Raw genomic sequence first — 17,606 nt, 5'->3', positions numbered from 1 at the left:
GCAGCCAGACCAATAAAATCTCAACCTTTCGGGGTAGGGCCCAAGTGCCGACATGTTTTTAAAAGCCTCCAGGTGATCTAAAAGTTCAATTGGGTCTGTGAACCACAGCTATAACCTGAACACATATCTGGGTCTACACCAACACAAAATGAAAAATTAAAGCAACTGAAGTTAATATGCCAAGTGGCTACAATTATGTCAGATAATTGGATATCTCAGGTAAAATCCTCTGTCAGGAATAGTGAGTGTGGAATTACTGACCTTTCCGTTTGCGCTTTGCACTATAGCATTGACTAAAGATATTAAAATGATATCTATGAGGACCTTCATGCTTTAAATATGGTATCAATAATACTTAATGAAACACTTTTGCCAAAAATGTGGATTTGTGTAAATATGTGTCCAGCAAACATTTTCAGGTAGGTTTAAATTGTTCAAAACTGGATAGTTTTGGGTGATGAAAGCCCTGATGAAAGCCATGCCCATCTTTACATACAATTCTGTTCTCTCAATTGTCAGGAGGTTATTGCAGCCATTGCAACAAGAAAGAAAGAGAGAGAGAGAGAGAGAGAGAGAAGGAAGGAAGGGAGGGGGAGGGAGGAGAAAAGAGGGTGGGGAAGAAGGAAGAGAGAGAGAAGGAGGAGAAGGAGGGACAGAGGAAGAGAGGAAGGAGGGGAAGAGAAGGGAAGGGAAGAGAAAAGAGGAAGGAAGGAGGAAGAAAGGAAGAAAAGAAAGAATACGGAGGATGCACTTCATAACTGGTCCTGTTACAGGCAACAGCTCATCACATCACAAAGATCCACAACTAATAGATTTCACAGAGCTCACCCATGTTTGACCTATGCAGTACAAACTGGAAGGACAATTAAGATAGCAAGTGTCATACTGGAAAAGAAAGTTTAGTCACCTAGAATTAGGCAATCTCACACTTTCTTATAAAAATGAGATAATAGAGAGACTTAATTCACAGTTAGAAATCCGTATGAGGGGAATGTAGAAAAATATCAGGTTAAGTAGCCATTTTTGACATTTAATACTGAGACAAAAAAAAAAAAAAAAGGAAGGATCTAAAGCCAATGAAATTACATAATCTAAGGAATCTATCATACATAATTGAGATAGAATTTACTTCTATAGTCAGAAGACTTTACTCAATCAGAAACTCAATTTTACCAATATCTCTTGCATTGTGATGTTTTTCTGTTGTTTCCATAATCTTATGCTTATTAAAGTAATTAAATTGATAAGCATATTTTTAGAAGAGCTCAAAAGAAATCGATGAGCTGTCACTGTACTCAAAGTTTTGTTTGACTCAAAGGAGATTCAACAGGCAGATTATGTCCAATTATAGTCAGACTTCATTGTTAACATCTAAGAACTCCTGCTACCACTGCCAATCATGGCACAATGTTTTATGGGACTACTCTCTTTGTCTTTCCAATAGGATAGTCCATCAAGTAGCAAAACATCCAAAACAGTGCAATTTTAGCAAGAAATTGCTAGAGGACATGCAGACCAACCCATGAGATGTGTTGGTTTTTGTTCTGAGTCTCTCAAGGACAATGCTGTGGGTTAGATGGTGCCTTCTCAGGGGTTGGAATTGAGCCCCATCTCGTCTCCCTCCTGTTCTAAACTTTCAAAACTTTTTGGCTATCCCAAATTCCTAAATGACAGTCAGGGTCCAACTGGGGTCCCAAGAGACCTTTTTAGTTTTAGCTCTATTTCCCTATATTAAACTAAACTGTGGCCAAATCAGTTGTTGTTGTTAGTCGCTAAGTCACGTCTGACTCTTTACAACCCCATGGACTGCAGCATACCAGGCTGCCTCTGTCTTCCACTATCTCCTGAAGTTTGTACAAATTCATGTCCATTGAGTCAGTAATGCTATCTAACCATCTCATCTACCACTGACCCCTTCTCTTTTTGCCTTCAGTCCTTCCTAGCATCAGGGTCTTTTCCAATGAATCAGCTCTTTGCATCAGGTGGCCAAAGTATTTTGGAGCTTCAGTTTTAGCATCAGTCCTTTCAATGAATATTCAGGGTTGATTTCCTTTAGAATTGACTGGTTTGATCTCCTTGCTGTCCAATGGACTCTCAAAAGTCTTCTCCAGCACCACAACTGAAAAATATCAATTCTTAGGGGCTCAGCCTTCTTTATGGTCCAACTCTAATATCCATATATATCACTGGAAAAACCATTGCTTCAACTATGTGGACCCTTATCAGCAAAGTGATATCTCTGTTTTTTAATACACTGTGTATATTCATCAATAGCTTTTCTTCAAAGGAGCAAGTATCTTCTAAATTCATTGATGCAGTCATCATCGGCAGGGATTTTGCAGCTGAAGAAACACTATTTCCACTTTCCTCCCATCTATTTGCCATGAAGTGATGGGACCAGATGCCAGGATCTTAGTTTTTTGAATGTTGAGTTTCAAGCCAGCTTTTCTACTCTTCTGTCTCATCATCATCAAGAGGCTCTTTATTTCCTCTTCAATTTCTGCTGTTAGAGTGGTATCATCTGCATATCTGAGGTTGTTGATATTTCTCCCAATAATCTTAATTCCAGCTTGTGATTCATCCAGCTCAGCATTTTGCATGATGTACTCTGCATATAAGTTAAATAAGCAGGGTGACAATATACAGCCATGATATACTCCTTTCCCAGTTTTGAACTAGTTGTTCCATGTCTGGTTCTAACTGTTGCTTCTTGACGTGTATACAGGTTTCTCAGGAGACACAGGTAAGGTGGTCTGGCATTCCCAACTCTTAAGAGAATTTCCCACAGTTTCTTGTGATCCACACAGTCAAAGGCTTTAGCACAGTCACTGAAGCAGAAATATATGTTTTTCTGGAATTCCCTTGCTTTTCCTATGCTCCAATGGATGTTGACAATTTTATCTCTGGCTCCTCTTCAAAATCCAGTTTGTACCTCTGGAAGTTCTTAGTTCACAAACTGCTGAAACCTAGCTTGAAGGATTTTGAGCATAACCTTGCTAGCATGTGAAATGAGTACAACTCATATGGTAGTCTCAATATTCTTTGGCATTGCTCTTCTTTGGGATTGGAATGAAAAATTTTTTTCAGTCCTGTGGCCACTGCTAAGTTTTCCTAATTTGCTGACATAGTGAACACAGCACTTGAACAGCATCATCTTTTAGGATTTTAAATAACTCAGCTGGATTTCCGTCACCTCCACTAATTTTGGTCATAGTAATGCTTTCTAAGGCCCACTTAACTTTACACTCCAGGATGTCCAGCTCGAGGTGAGTGACCACACCAACGTGGTTTTCTTGATCACTAAGACCTTTTTTTTTGTACAGTTCTGTGTATTCTGGCCACCTCTTCTTAATCTTTTCTGCCTCTATTAGGTCATTACCATTTCTGTCCTTTATCATGCCCATTTTTGCATGAAATGTTCCCTTGATATATTTAAGTTTCTTGAAGCGATTTCTAGTATTCCCCAGTCTATTGTTTTCATCTATTTCTTTGCATTGTTTATTTAAGCAGGCCTTCTTATCTCCCTTTGCCACTCTCTGGAACTCTGCATTCAGTTGGGCATATCTTTCCCTTTTTCCCTTGCCTTTTGCTTCTCTTCTTTCCTCAGTTATTTGCAAAGCCTCCTCAGACAATCACTTTGTCTCTTGAATTTCTTTTTCTTTGGGATGGTTTTGGTCACTGCCTCCTGTACAATGCTACAAATCTCTGCTCATAATTCTTCAGGCACTCTTTCTACCAGATCTAATCCATTGAATCTATTCATCACTTCCACTGCATAATCACAAAGAATTTGATTTAGGTCATACCTGGATGGTTCTAGTGGTTTTTCCTACTTTCTTCAATTTAAGCTTGAATTTTGCAATAAGGAGCTGATGATCTGAACCACAGTCAGCTCCAAGTCTTGCTTTTACTGACTGTATAGAGCTTCTCCATCTTTGGCTGCAAAGAACATATCAATCTAATTTTGGTATTGATCATTTGGTGGTGTCCCTGCATAAGTCATCTTTTGGGTTGTTGAAAAAGGGTTTGGGCTGTAACCAGCATTTTCTCTTGACAAAACTCTGTTAGACTTTGCCCTGCTTCATTTTTTATTGGAAGGCCAAACTTGCTTGTGATTCCATGTACCTCTGGACTACTTACTTTTGCATTCCAACTCTCTATGATGAAAAGGACATCTTTTTTTTGGTGTTAGTTCTAGAAGGTCTTGTAGGTCTTCATAGAACTGGTCAACTTCAGCTTCTTCAGCATTAGTGATTGGGGCATAGACGTGGATTACTCTGATGTTGACTAGTTTGCCTTTGAAATGAACTGAAATTATTCTGCTGTTTTTGAGATTTCACCCAAGTACTGTATTTTGGACTCTACTGTTGACTATGAGGGCTATTCTATTTCTTCTAAGGAATTCTTGCCCACAATAGTAGTTACAATAGTCATTTGAAATAAATTCTCTGATTCTCGTCCATTTAAGATATCAGTGTTCACTCTTGCCATCTCCTGCTTGACCATATCCAGTTTACCTTGATTCAGTTTACCTAACATTCCAGATTCCTATGCAATATTGTTCTTTAGAGCATCAGATTTTGCTTTCACCACCAGACACATCCACAACTGAGTATTGTTTCTTCTTTCAACCAGTCCCTTCATTCTTCCTAGAGCTGCTAGTAATCGCCCTCTGCTCCTCCCCAGTAGCATCTTGGACACATTCCTATCTGGGGGGCTCATGTTCCAGTGTCATATCTTTTTGCCTTTTTATATTATCCATGTGGTTCTCCAGGCAAGAATACTGGAATGGGTTGCCATTTCCTTCCCCAGTGAAGCATGTTTTGTCAGAACTCTTCACTATGACCCATCTGTCCTGGGTGGGCCCTGCACAGTATGGCTCATAGCTTCATTAAGTTATGCAAGACCCTTTGCCATGACAAGGCTCTGATCCCTGAGTACTAGTAGTGTTAGCTGATCAGTCATGTCTAACTCTTTGCCACCCCATGGACTGTAGCCCACTAGGCTCTTCTGTCATGGAATTCTCTAGGCAAGAATACTGGAGTGGGTTGCCATCTGTCTCCAGGGGATCTTCCTGATCCAGGGATCGAACCCAGGTCTCCCACATTGCAGGCAGATTTGTTACCATCTGAACCACCAGGGAAGCCTGTGATCCCTGAAGGGGTGGCCAAATCAGACACACATCATTTCAAAAACCCACTGAACTTTTTCACCTCTAGTCCTGTGTATCCTCATCTTTTCATGTGGATGCACTCCCTCTTCATTCCACAAAATTCTATTCTTCCTGGAAAATCAGGGGAATTGTCACTTCTTTTGTGATACCCCTGCTATAATTCTCTGTATTGCCCTTATCACTCTCTAATGTTTTGTTTTGTTTTCCATTCTGGATATCTTTGTTACAGTTTGTCTCTTCCTACTGCCTTCTCCGTACCTCTCACTACAATGTAAGCTCCATGAGGGCAGATAGCTGGCCTTTTTCACGCTCTAGCCTCAGTGTCCAGAGTGCCTGGTTTACAGTAGGCACTCAAGACAGGCTTGCTGATGGAATGAAACTGCTGGACTATGTAAATAAGGGTTATAGTCACAAACCAGAGAGTGTCCTTTTCATGTTCCCAGTGGTGTGAAGTCTACTCACCATGCAGCATCACTCTCTCACACATCACTAGCGCTAAGTTTTTTTTTTTTTTTTTTTTACCACAAAAGAGGCATCTTTTCATTAGGGACAGCAGGGGACATAGAACTACTATATTGCACTATTCCATCTGGGACTGGAAAACATTGAGCCCTAGGCCCAGAGTCTGAACCTTCAATTTACTGTACATTCTTATTTGTGCCCTGATCTTCTCCTTTCTTGGAAAATTTTAGAAGAAAGGCCTTTGGAAATGTAGAAATGAAACATTTTAATTTAGTTCTGCTTAATGCCATATAAAGTATCAGAAAGAAGCAAAATGGAAAATATGAGAAATTCTGAGTAATCTGCATATTTGGAACTATACTATGGAGTCTGAATTATTCTTTAAAAATGAAAGAAATTAAAATGTGATTTTAAAAACAATATGTAACAGGACAGCTTGATGAAGCAAAGTTATTACTATAGTAATCACAACTTATGGCACTTCAGTTTACAAACCTCTCGTACAACATCTCACTCTTCCTACAAACCTAGACACTACTGATTCATCATTTGATTCAGGCCATTTTGTCAAGGGCCAGGCACTCCTTAGGTGCTGGAAATGATGAGGAAATTGCAATCACAGCTCTAAAAGGGTAACTGCCATGAGGAGGTGAAGAGAGGGTGATGAGGAGGTGAAGAGAGGGTGATGAGAACACATCCAAGGTTTACTCACCCAGACAGCTAGGGATTAAAGAAGGTTTGTGAGAAGAGAATAGGCTGCTGAACCATGGACGAGTAGGAATTAGCTGGTGAAGAAGACAGAATGAGGCAGGCCCAATGGCAAGGAAAATGAGAGTACAGGGTGCACCGGATCTCAGTGAATGAGACTTGTATGAATAAGAGATGGACAGAGAGAAGTGGGATGGCCATGAGAGGGGAGGCTGCACAGCAGCCCAGGATGAAACCAGAAGGGCCTTGAATTTCAGGCTAAGCAAAGACCTGACATGGAGAACAATGGGGAGACAATGAAGGGTTTTAAGCAAGGAGGAGAGATGATTAAATATGCTGCTACTCTTCACTGCTCACAAGTGGGAACCCTCATCTTCTTCCTAAAGAATCCCAGTTATTCTCACGCATCAGGAGGCTACATTTTCAGGGGAGACTGGGCTCCATCCTAGACTCATGAAGTAAAACTTAATCAATATAATCCAGTTTGGGTAGTTCCACTTTACTACCACAAACGTGTTATAATTTTGGCCAATGAAAATGAGGAACATTTGCTTTGAAGCTTCTGGATGAAGCCTCACTGTTATAAAAGGCCAGCCATTATGGAATTTCTCTTTTCCGTTACTGTCCATTGTGTGAGAATCTGTTGCCTGGAACAACTGCAGCCATCTAGGGACCATGAGGGGACAAGCCTGAAGACAGAATTCATGCTGATGATGGCACAGTGGAAAGATGTAAAGAACCAAGATCTTTGGTATGACTGATGACTAAATCAAGCATTCTGTAACCACCTATCCTACTTTTTAAAAGTAAATTAAAAAATCCCCTTACTACTATTCTAAGTTGCAGCTTCTGTGTTATTTTGCAGCCAAGGGCAACCCAACTGATAGTCTGATTTTTAATATAGAAAGTTCACTTTGGGAGAAGTGAGACAATTAGATGGAAGGGAACAAAGAATGCAGGCTGAGACGCTAGCAGCAGGCTGGAACAGGAAAATCAGTGAGTACTGCTGAGATAAGGTTTGTGGGGTAGAGAGGAGGGAATGGGCTTTAAAAATAAGAGGAATTTGGAGTAAACAGGACTTGAGAGCATTTGGTTCTGTGTCCTGGATGATTGTGTGGTTTCTGGAAGGTGGTCCTGGTCAAAGAGAGAGAGGATAGAGAAGGAGGAGGAACATATGTGGGGGCCTGGCGGTGACCATACCCATTTTACACATGAGATAATCCAGTCTCACTCACGAGACTGTAGAGACTGTGGATCTTGTCTGTCTCCTTTACTATTAATTCCAAGTGCCTTACAGCAGGATAAGAACAGTCTGGGTTTCTCTGGTGGTCCCATGGTTAAGAATCTGCCTTACAGTGCAGGGGACACCAGTTCAACTCCTGGTCGGGGAAGATTCCAGATGCTGCGGAGCAACTAAACCCATGCACCACAACGACTTTGCCGATGGGCTGCAACTACTGAAGCCTGTGCACCCTAGAGCCTGTGCTCTGTAATAAGAGAAGTCACTGCAATGCGAAGCCAGTACATCGCGCGCGACTAGAGAGTAGCCCCCACTTGCCACAACTAGGGAAAGCCTGCACGCAGCAATGAAGACCCAGTGCAGCCAAAAATAATAATAAATAAATAAATAATTTAAAAAGTTATACAAAAAGAATGCTCAATAATAACTGTGCAAGGCTGAGAAAAATTACATCATTTGCCCAAGATGGCACAGGCAGTTCAAAGTTGTGAGCCCAGAACACACTCTCTAATCCTTCCCAGCACACTGTCTGCTACTTGCCAAGATCATCAGCAAAAGACTGCTTCTCAGATTCTGAAGCAGAGGAAGAAACTCTAATTGGAAGATGGGCAGTCATGGTGGGCTCACTCCCTCAGGTCACCTTAACAGAGTATTTAACCTTTTCATTAATGTATATTTTATAGAAGAGTTTCTAAAAAAAATTGTTCAAGAAGGATGCATTTATGGACATCTGAGCATCGTTGAATTAGATCTTATTACTGACATGTTCAGGATGAAATAGATTCCTGTCATTCTAACTCAGACCTCATAATTGAAAAATCAGGCAAAAATTTAAGATTGAAAGCCTCTCTGCTATCTGGAATCAATAGAGACTAACCTAAATGCATCTTGGACACTTTTGATGCTCTTACATTATCTTTCAAAGAGAGTCAGAGAACAACTGTTTACCATTTTAGGTATAAGAATCACTAATGTACTAGAAAATACTAATCAACATCTTCTCTCAGTCTTTACTCCTTTAAGGTAAATAATCCTATTTAACCTCCTTAATTTATGTCATCCTTCCATCTGTATGTCTTTTTTTCCCAGCATCTTTTAATTTAGCCACACTTTTTTTTCTAATTTTTTTTTTTTTTAATTAGTTGGAAGCTAATTACTTCACAACATTTCAGTGGGTTTTGTCATACATTGACATGAATCAGCCATGGAGTTACACGTATTCCCCATCCCGATCCCCGCTCCCACCTCCCTCTCCACCCAATTCCTCTGGGTCTTCCCAGTGCACCAGGCCCGAGCACTTGTCTCATGCATCCCACCCGGGCTGGTGATCTGTTTCACCATAGATAATATACATGCTGTTCTTTCGAAACATCCCACAGAGTTCAAAAGTCTGTTCTGTACTTCTGTGTCTCTTTTTCTGTTTTGCATATAGGGTTATCGTTACCATCTTTCTAAATTCCATATATATGTGTTAGTATGCTGTAATGTTCTTTATCTTTCTGGCTTACTTCACTGTGTATAATGGGCTCCAGTTTCATCCATCTCATTAGAACTGATTCAAATGAATTCTTTTTAACGGCTGAGTAATATTCCATGGTGTATATGTACCACAGCTTCCTTATCCATCCGTCTGCTGATGGGCATCTAGGTTGCTTCCATGTCCTGGCTATTATAAACAGTGCTGCGATGAACATTGGGGAGCACGTGTCTCTTTCAGATCTGGATTCCTCAGTGTGTATGCCCAGAACTGGTATTGCTGCGTCATATGGCAGTTCTATTTCCAGTTTTTTAAGAAATCTCCACACTGTTTTCCATAGTGAATTTAGCCACACTTTTAAGCTGAAGGACCCAAAGCTTGTTGAGAAAACAATTACTTCTACGTTTTTTTTTCTCTTGTGATATTTACAAGAATTTAAATGTTTCCCAAAGTTAAACTAAGAGCTAAAGAGGACGCAAAGAAATAGAAACCCTTGCCCGAGAGTAAGTGTTTCCGGCCATTCATACGCCCGACCTTGGCTCTTGGTGGTCGGATTTCGTGTACTATCCGGCCAAAAGGGTGACGGCGCTGCTAGGATGAAGCTCGTGAGATTTTTGATGAAATTGAGTCACGAAAGTGTAACCATTGAATTAAAGAATGGAACACAGGTCCATGGAACAATCACAGGTGTAGATGTCAGTATGAATACACATCTTAAAGCAGTGACAATGACCCTGAAGAACAGAGAACGTGTACAGCTGGAGATACTGAGTATTCGAGGAAATAACATTCGGTATTTTATTCTGCCGGACAGCTTACCTCTGGATACACTACTCGTGGATGTGGAACCAAAGGTGAAGGCTAAGAAAAGGGAAGCTGTTGCAGGAAGAGGCCGAGGCGGAGGAAGAGGGGGTCCTAGGCAATAATGTCTCTCAAGACTACTGTTTCAAAGTACTGGGGAAGGAAGACTAATCTATGACAGAGGAAGACTATGAGGCCAAGGCAGAGGAGTGTGAAGTCCTAAGTGATAATGTTCCTGGAGCTTACTGTTTCACAGGAGTGGATGTTCAAGTTTTTTGTACAGGCTTTGTTTGTTTGTAGCACTTTTTAATAAACATAAATGTAACACACACACACACACACACACACACACACACACACAAGAAATAGAAACCCTTGACCTCAAAGAACTGATCATTGAGTATAGGAGGCAGGATGAAGGGAAATTCCTAGTAACCCAAGGACAATGTTAGTGAGTGCCATACTTGGGGCTACATAAGTGTTTTAGAAATTCGGAAAAGCAATAGAGCACCAGGCTGTGTTAAAGAAGGATTCCCAGACACGGATGAACATGGAGTGAGCCTTAAAGAGCATTTAGGATTTGGAGGAGAAAATAGGAAGAAGTATGGCAGAGGGAGGAAGTGGGTGGTGGCAAGAGTATGAAGATGTCTAGAACAGAGAGTTTATGTGAGAAATACATCTAAGAATTTTTTTAAACTTTCCTCCCACCCAAAGCCTTACGTTTATGTTGATAGTTATCCTGTTCATCATGGACATCACCTAGATGGATGAAAGATATCCTATCTCCTCTCCAAAGATTATTGTTTCATAAATTTATCCATTTGACTTCTATAATTATGTTGAATTTTAATCCTATCTGTGCTCTTCATTAGTATTTTGATACAGAGTATACAAAAACCATTAAAAAAATGGGGCTCAGTCATCACACTACAGAAATGTGAAAGGCCAATGACTTGAAAGGGTTCAATAAGTATTTATTAGTTCAATGGAAGAAAGGAAAGAAAAAGAGAAAGAAGAAAGGATGAATGGAGTTTGCAAATATTTCTCACTAATTTTTCAAAAGTGAGCTAACAGTTATTTAAATCATAACTAAATTAGTATTTTGAGTCCTATTTTTAGCTTTAACTCACTGTAACTTGCCATGTCTTCAAGAATTCTGAGTACACAACTAGTATATTTTAATTTTCTTTTTCAGATTAACTATGGTTCTTCATCTTTTTCTAAAGTTCCTGGGTAACAAGGGTTATAAACAGTTCCATTATTTCTTCCAGGAAGACCTCAAACCTGAAATACCAGAAGATAGCTCAATAATAATAGGGGAAAACAGCAATAATTTGGTTCCATCTTACAATACTCTAAGCGGAATGAAAAAGAATTCCAGGAAACATAAGTTGCAGTCTAAATGAGCTACCAAGTTTACATAAACCTTCCTGATAGAGAGAGGAGTGGAACAAAGAATGTGAGAAGAAATAAGTAGTTATTTACAATAACAAACTCCTTTCCTCAGGGGTAAATTATTCTGGAGCAGGAATGAACTAAAATCCTTTGCATAAGCAAGAGCTGAGCAAGATAAACATTTCAGACACTGTCATAGATCTGGAAGACCATCTCAGCATTCCAGGCACCCCGTGTTGTTGCATAGTGTGGGAAAGGGGCCACCAGCCTTGAAACCAAAGTGGCCTGTTCTCAGGGTGACTTCCGCACTTAAGAGCCAGATAGACTTGGGCAAGTCATTCAGTCCCTCTGAGTCTGCTTCTTCATCTTCAGAACAGGAGTAACTGTACCTAACTCTTAGGATGGTCATCTAGAGCAAAAAGATAGTGTATGCAAAAAGCCTAACTGGGTGTCTGACAGCTAGCAGGAGTTGAGTAAATTATATTGTTTTTGTTCAGTTGCTAAGTCATTCAGTCACTAAGTTCTGTCCCACTCTTTGCGACCCGATGAACTGCAACACACCAGGCCTCTCTGTCCTTCACTATATCCTTGGGTTTGCTCAAATTCATGTCCACTGAGTCGTGAATGTATATGACCATTTAGATAGATTGAGGCTATCTAACCATCTTCATTCTCTGCTGCCTCCTTCTTTTGGCTTCCATCTTTCCCAGCATCAGGGTCTTTTCCAATGAGTCAGCTCTTCGCATTAGGTGGCCAAAGTACTGGAGTTTCAGCTTCAGCATCTATCCTTCCAATGAATATTTAGGGTTGATGTCATTTATGACTGACTGGTTTGATCTCCTTGCAGTCCAAGGGACCCGAGAGTCTTCTCCAGCACCGCTGTTGAAAAGCATCAGTTCTTTGGCACTCAGCTTTCTTTATGGTCCAACTCTCATATCTATACATGACTACTGGAAAAACCATAGCTTTGACTAGATGGACCTTTGTTGACAAAGTGATGTCTCTGCTTTTTAATATGCTGTCTAGGGGCTTCCCTGGTGACTCAGATGGTAAAGAATCTGCCTGTAATGCAGGAATCTGCCTGTAATGCAGGAAATCCAGTCAGTCCTAAAGTTTGATCCCTGGTTTGGGAAGATCCCCTGGAGAAGGGAATGGCTACCCATTCCAGTATTCTTGCCTGGAGAATCCCATGGACAGAGGAGCCTGGCAGGCTATAGCACATGGGGTTGCAAAGAGTTGAACACAAGTCTTTGAGCAATTAACACTTTCACTTTCTTTTTTGGGTTTGTCATAGCTTTCCTTCCAAGGAACAAGCAACTTAATTTCATGGCTGCAGTCACCATCAGCAGTGACTGTGGAGCCCAAGATAATAAAATCTGTCACTTTTACTTTTTCCCTCTCTATTTGTCGTGAAGTGATGGGACTGGATGCCATGATCTTAGTTTTTTAAATGTTGAATATATTATAACTCACATTAGTTCTTAAGCAATCACAATGGGGTTCAAATTCCCCACTACTGTGAGGCAAGAGGGGAAGCCCTCCTTACCTTTGTGAAGACGATCAAATCAACTTGTTAATTCCAAATAGAACCATTCTTATGGAATATCTACATAGAAGGAATAAAGCTAGAGCTGATTCTCAAGTATCCAATGCAACAAAAGCAGAAGCTACCTGGCGGGAGGGAGCACACATGTTTTTGTTCTTCTGTTTTTGGTCTCAGCTCCTCCCCTCCCCCTTAACCACCTCCAGTCTTCACTCTAATTCACCCACAACCTGTCAAGTTTTTTCTCACTTCTTACCACCCAGCAAACTTACTGGGTTTTTCTGAAATTTTAAGAAGATTCTTTCTGGAAAATTTAAGGGTCAAGAAAAATCTAAAATTCAAGCAAAAACGTTTTATACAATTCAAAGGGCAAACGCCCTTCCCCTAGACCTTGATCATGATTAAAAGCACACATATGTAGACAGTCTCGGTTCTGTACAGACGAACCACAGCACTGAAAATGGAAATGTTGTCTTATTTCAAAATATGGTTAAAATATACACAAACCACTGGAGAGAATTTAGGTCCTTGTCTTACAATAAAGAAAAGCTCCTTCTCTTTTTAGTTATAAAAGACTATACCAACCTTAACATCTAAAATATGCTTTAATCTGTAATATCTAAAGAATGAACTAAAAAAAAAACCCCTTAAATCCATACAGTATGCTATTGCTAAAGCCTATTTTGCAGGCTGAAAAAAAAAAAGGCTAGAGTGTGGTGTATCTAGAGAGACTTTAAAAAAATTTTGTGAAATATTTTGTAGCTATAAAAATGGTTCTGGAAACTGTAATTTTTAAGACTATTCAAAAGCTAGGCTTACTATTTGCATAATACAAGTACAGAATAATATGCAAATAGATTTTTTAACAGTGTTTTTGGTTATGGATATAATGGTGTTGAGGGAACAACTTCTGATCACAGAGGTCTAATATCATCAATAACCCTCTCCCATGGCCAGTCTCAGCCAATTTATGAAGGAAATTTGTTTGTCTTCTTTCTTGTCCTGTAATCATCCCATGCCTAGTCCTACTATATAATTTCATACCTGCCCAGGACTTGTCTTAAAAATATCAACCTGATGAACCTGATCAGGATAAACTAGTTTATGTCCAACCTCTTAAAGCAGTCTTTGCATTAGGAAAAAATGATTAACAAAATGTTCCCAACCTCAAAGAATAAATCTCTAATGGTAAAATTTCAGATACTTTGATTTTGGGTAGGGGATTATTTGGGTCAGAGAAGTTTCTGCAGCACAGGACTAGAACTAGAAGGATATCAGTAGTAGTAAATATCAATAACCTCAGATATGAAGATGACACCACCCTTATGGCAGAAAGTGAAGAAGAAATAAAGAGCCTCTTGATGAAAGTGAAAGAGGAGAGTGAAAAAGTTAGCTTAAAGCTGAACATTCAGAAAACTAAGATCATGGCATCTGGTCCCATAACTTCATGACAAATAGATGGGGAAACAGTGGAAACAGTGTCAGACTTTATTTTTTTGGGCTCCAAAATCACTTCAGATGGTGATTGTAGCCATGAAATTAAAGGACGCTTACTCCCTGGAAGGAAAGTTATGACCAACCTAGACAGCATATTAAAAAGCAGAGATATTACTCTGCCAACAAAGGTCCATCTAGTCAAGGCCATCTAGTCAGTAGCCATGTATGGATGTGAGAGTTGGACTGTAAAGAAAGCTGAGCACCAAAGAATTGTGATGCTTTTGAATTGTGGTGTGGGAGAAGACTCTTGAGAGTCCCTTGCAAGGAGATCCACCCAGTCCATCCTAAAGGAGATCAGTCCTGGGTGTTCACTGGAAGGACTGATGTTGAAGCTGAAACTCCAATACTTTATGAAGAGCTGACTCATTTGAAAAGACCCTGATGCTGGGAAAGATTGAGGGCAGGAGGCAAAGGGGACGACAGAGGATGAGATGGTTGGATGGCATCACTGACTCAATGGAGATGAGTGTGAGTAAACTCCGGGAGTTGGTGATGGACAGGGAGGCCTGGCATGCTGCAGTCTATGGGGTCGCAAAGAGTCGGACACGACTGAGCGACTGAACTGAACTGAGTTGTCTTCTACTCTGTTTCATAAATTTTGATCAGGAGATCATTTGAGCTACAATCACCTTATACCTGTTTTTAAAAACACCAAACCAATTTCTAGGCCCAATCCCTGAGTCATTAAATCAGAATTTCTTGGAGAGAGGAACTTATACTTTAGAAAGAGCAGACAGATTGATAAACAAACATAAAGGAGTATTATTATCCCAATGTTGGAAATCATCAGATTATATCTTGTAGACAGAAGCTAAGGGTTTTCGTGTATTAATTATCCTACCAGTATCTATTGTGGCATGTTAGAACAGAAACTTTGTTTTAAATTGCTGGCAGTATGTAAAGAACCCCCAATTCATCTTCTGCTCTTACCAGGCACTCCATCTTGGATCCAGAAGTTAATGTCCGTCCCATCTCCAGCCTTCAGGACCTGTGTGATGTTGATGGGCTGCAGCAGGCTCATGACCTCCTCCATGATGATCCTGGCCGAGTTAGAGCCAGTGAACTTCAGCCCAGAGGGTAAGAAAGTCCCCAGGTCAGACTCCATCACAAGGCTGTAGTTGGAGCTATTTGCCTAAACAAAAGAGATAAGTGTTTGGTTCATATCTGCTGCAACTCTGCTTTCTCTTTGGGAGTTACTGAAAAAACAACAATCAGAGACTTTATCTCCTCACTAGTTGTTGCCAAAACACATCAGGCTCTGCTCAACTTGGGGTCTGGTCTGGTCTGCATATTACTACCAGTTCTGAGATGCAAACTTACTCATCCTGGGATCTGCCAAATTTGAGTTGACTTGGAAAGATTTTCTTTAAGTTCAATGAAAATAAATATAAAGCTCCATATTAAAATTACTTAATTATTGCTATTATCAATAATATTCTTTTAATTAATTTTAACAGCTTAACTTGTACCAGATACAATTCCTTTTCTATAGTGGGGGTCTCCAGATAGCCTTAGCCATGTTCAGGCCCCCCAAAAAAGTATGCTCTGTGGGCCTATTTTCTTTACCTCTTTCCTCTTGATGGACATTCTGTCTTATTTTAATTGTGGATTCTGCAAAGGCTTAAAAGCATCAAATCAAAAGTTTTGTCTTGGGTTTCTGGTTCTGATGCCGTGCCATCTGTTGAGCCCCCAGGGAGGGAGGTAATAGAATGCCAGTGAAATGCTGTTCTCTCTGGGGTACAACTGTAGAACTCTACACCCTAGCAGCTCTGCCAGGCCGCTAGTGTGTAAACTTTTCCCAAATAAAGTCTGGTGGGAAAGCACAGTGATTTCGTGTAGCCAATATTGTCACAGCAAGAGCCTAGAAGAGGCGCTCACCAGATTACACAGCTCAGTTGCCACCCAGCCCAAAGACTTGCAAGTTTAAGGCTCTTTCAAGTTTAAACTGGCCTGGCCATCTATTTCCCAGGAGCCATTCTTTTCTTCAAGACTGACCAGATACTACCTTGGTTGAGTTATTATCAAGCTGGCATCGTCATTACTCACCTAGTTAAAATCAATAATAACATTTTTACATCGCTTTCAGAGAGTTTTCATGTTTGCAGTCTCCTCTGATCTTCCATAACCCACAAAGTAGACAGGGCAGTTTTATCATTGATAGTGGTTTATAGAAAAGGAACTGAGGATCAGAGAGGTTAAGTGACTTGCTCAAAGTCACACAGTTGGCAAATGAGAGAGCTGGGTCTGAAATACTATGCTTTCCAAAACTCCACACTGCTATAGCTAGCATGGAGTTACACCTATTCTGAATCAGAATGATTTTTCACTTGCATAACAATTTCAGGGTTGCATAACTATTTATTTTTTCTTTTGTAAAACAGATACTTTTTATAATGATTTCCTTTTGCTGTGGATGGGCATTGTTGTTACAACAGCAAGAACAGTGGTGGGTTCTAAAGAAGGACATTTCTAACATTTATAGGACTGAACTTTGTGGTCCTGAATTTTGTGACCCATTCTGCTGTCATTGATGATGAGAAGGTTGACAAAGCAGAAGTCTGTTGGTATTTCCACTTTCACTTCTAAGGAATTTCTGTCTTCATGGTGATTTTCAGAGAAAGACCCAAGACAACTATGATTTAAGAAAACCCAGGAAAACAATTTTCTCTGCTCTCAGCTGTGGCTACTGCAAGAAGGTAGCATCATTCGAGTTAATAACATGCAAAAATATTTGCATTAATGTCTTATATTCAGGGCTATTCAGCTAGAACACTGGTGCCAAGTCAACATGAATTTGGCAGGGTTAACCGTGTCCTCTTATGTGCGCACAGCTCCCACCCCAAATTCTTTTCCTCCCCTGTGAAAATGAGAAAAGAAATAGTACAATATATCTTCAAATGAAGACAGAGTTGGGTCATGTCTGTGAGGGTTCCCATACTTCCCACAGACTCCCATCCTTCCAATAAGAATATTACCCAATTTGCTCCTGACTATATGCTTTTCAGTTGAAAGTAGAGCTAGGCAGTGATTTGGGCATCAGCCTGGGGAGGTGTGCCCAGCCCTGGACCCACTCAACTCTACTCCCGGCTCAGCAACCAACCTACTGGACGGCCGAGAGGAGTGTCTGGCCTCTCTCTCTGTCCCCAAGTCATGATGACTTGACCTTTAGCGTCTCCATCTGTAGGCTGGAACAGATGCTTTTTTCTAGGCTTGCTCTTGCTGCTGCTAAGTCGCTTCAGTCATGCCCGACTCTGTGTGACCCCATAGACGGCAGCCCACCAGGCTCCGCCGTCTCTGGGATTCTCCAGGC

The 17,606-nt window shown here is 40.5% G+C and overlaps 1 protein-coding gene across 1 annotated transcript in view; it reads right to left on the bottom strand.

Moving 5' to 3' along the window:
- CPQ (carboxypeptidase Q) overlaps positions 1–17,606 on the bottom strand; it is a 531,320-nt gene that overhangs the window by 70,683 nt on the left and 443,031 nt on the right. Inside the window, exon 7 of the mRNA XM_065902874.1 lies at positions 15,227–15,428. Coding sequence (XP_065758946.1) covers positions 15,227–15,428 — 202 coding nt within the window. The remainder of the gene's footprint in view (positions 1–15,226; positions 15,429–17,606) is intronic.

This window comes from Muntiacus reevesi, chromosome 12 (assembly GCF_963930625.1).
Source record: "Muntiacus reevesi chromosome 12, mMunRee1.1, whole genome shotgun sequence".
Classification (NCBI taxonomy): domain Eukaryota; kingdom Metazoa; phylum Chordata; class Mammalia; order Artiodactyla; family Cervidae; genus Muntiacus; species Muntiacus reevesi.
Note: the sequence above shows the minus strand (reverse complement) of the source record. Positions and strands in the feature narration are given on the sequence as shown.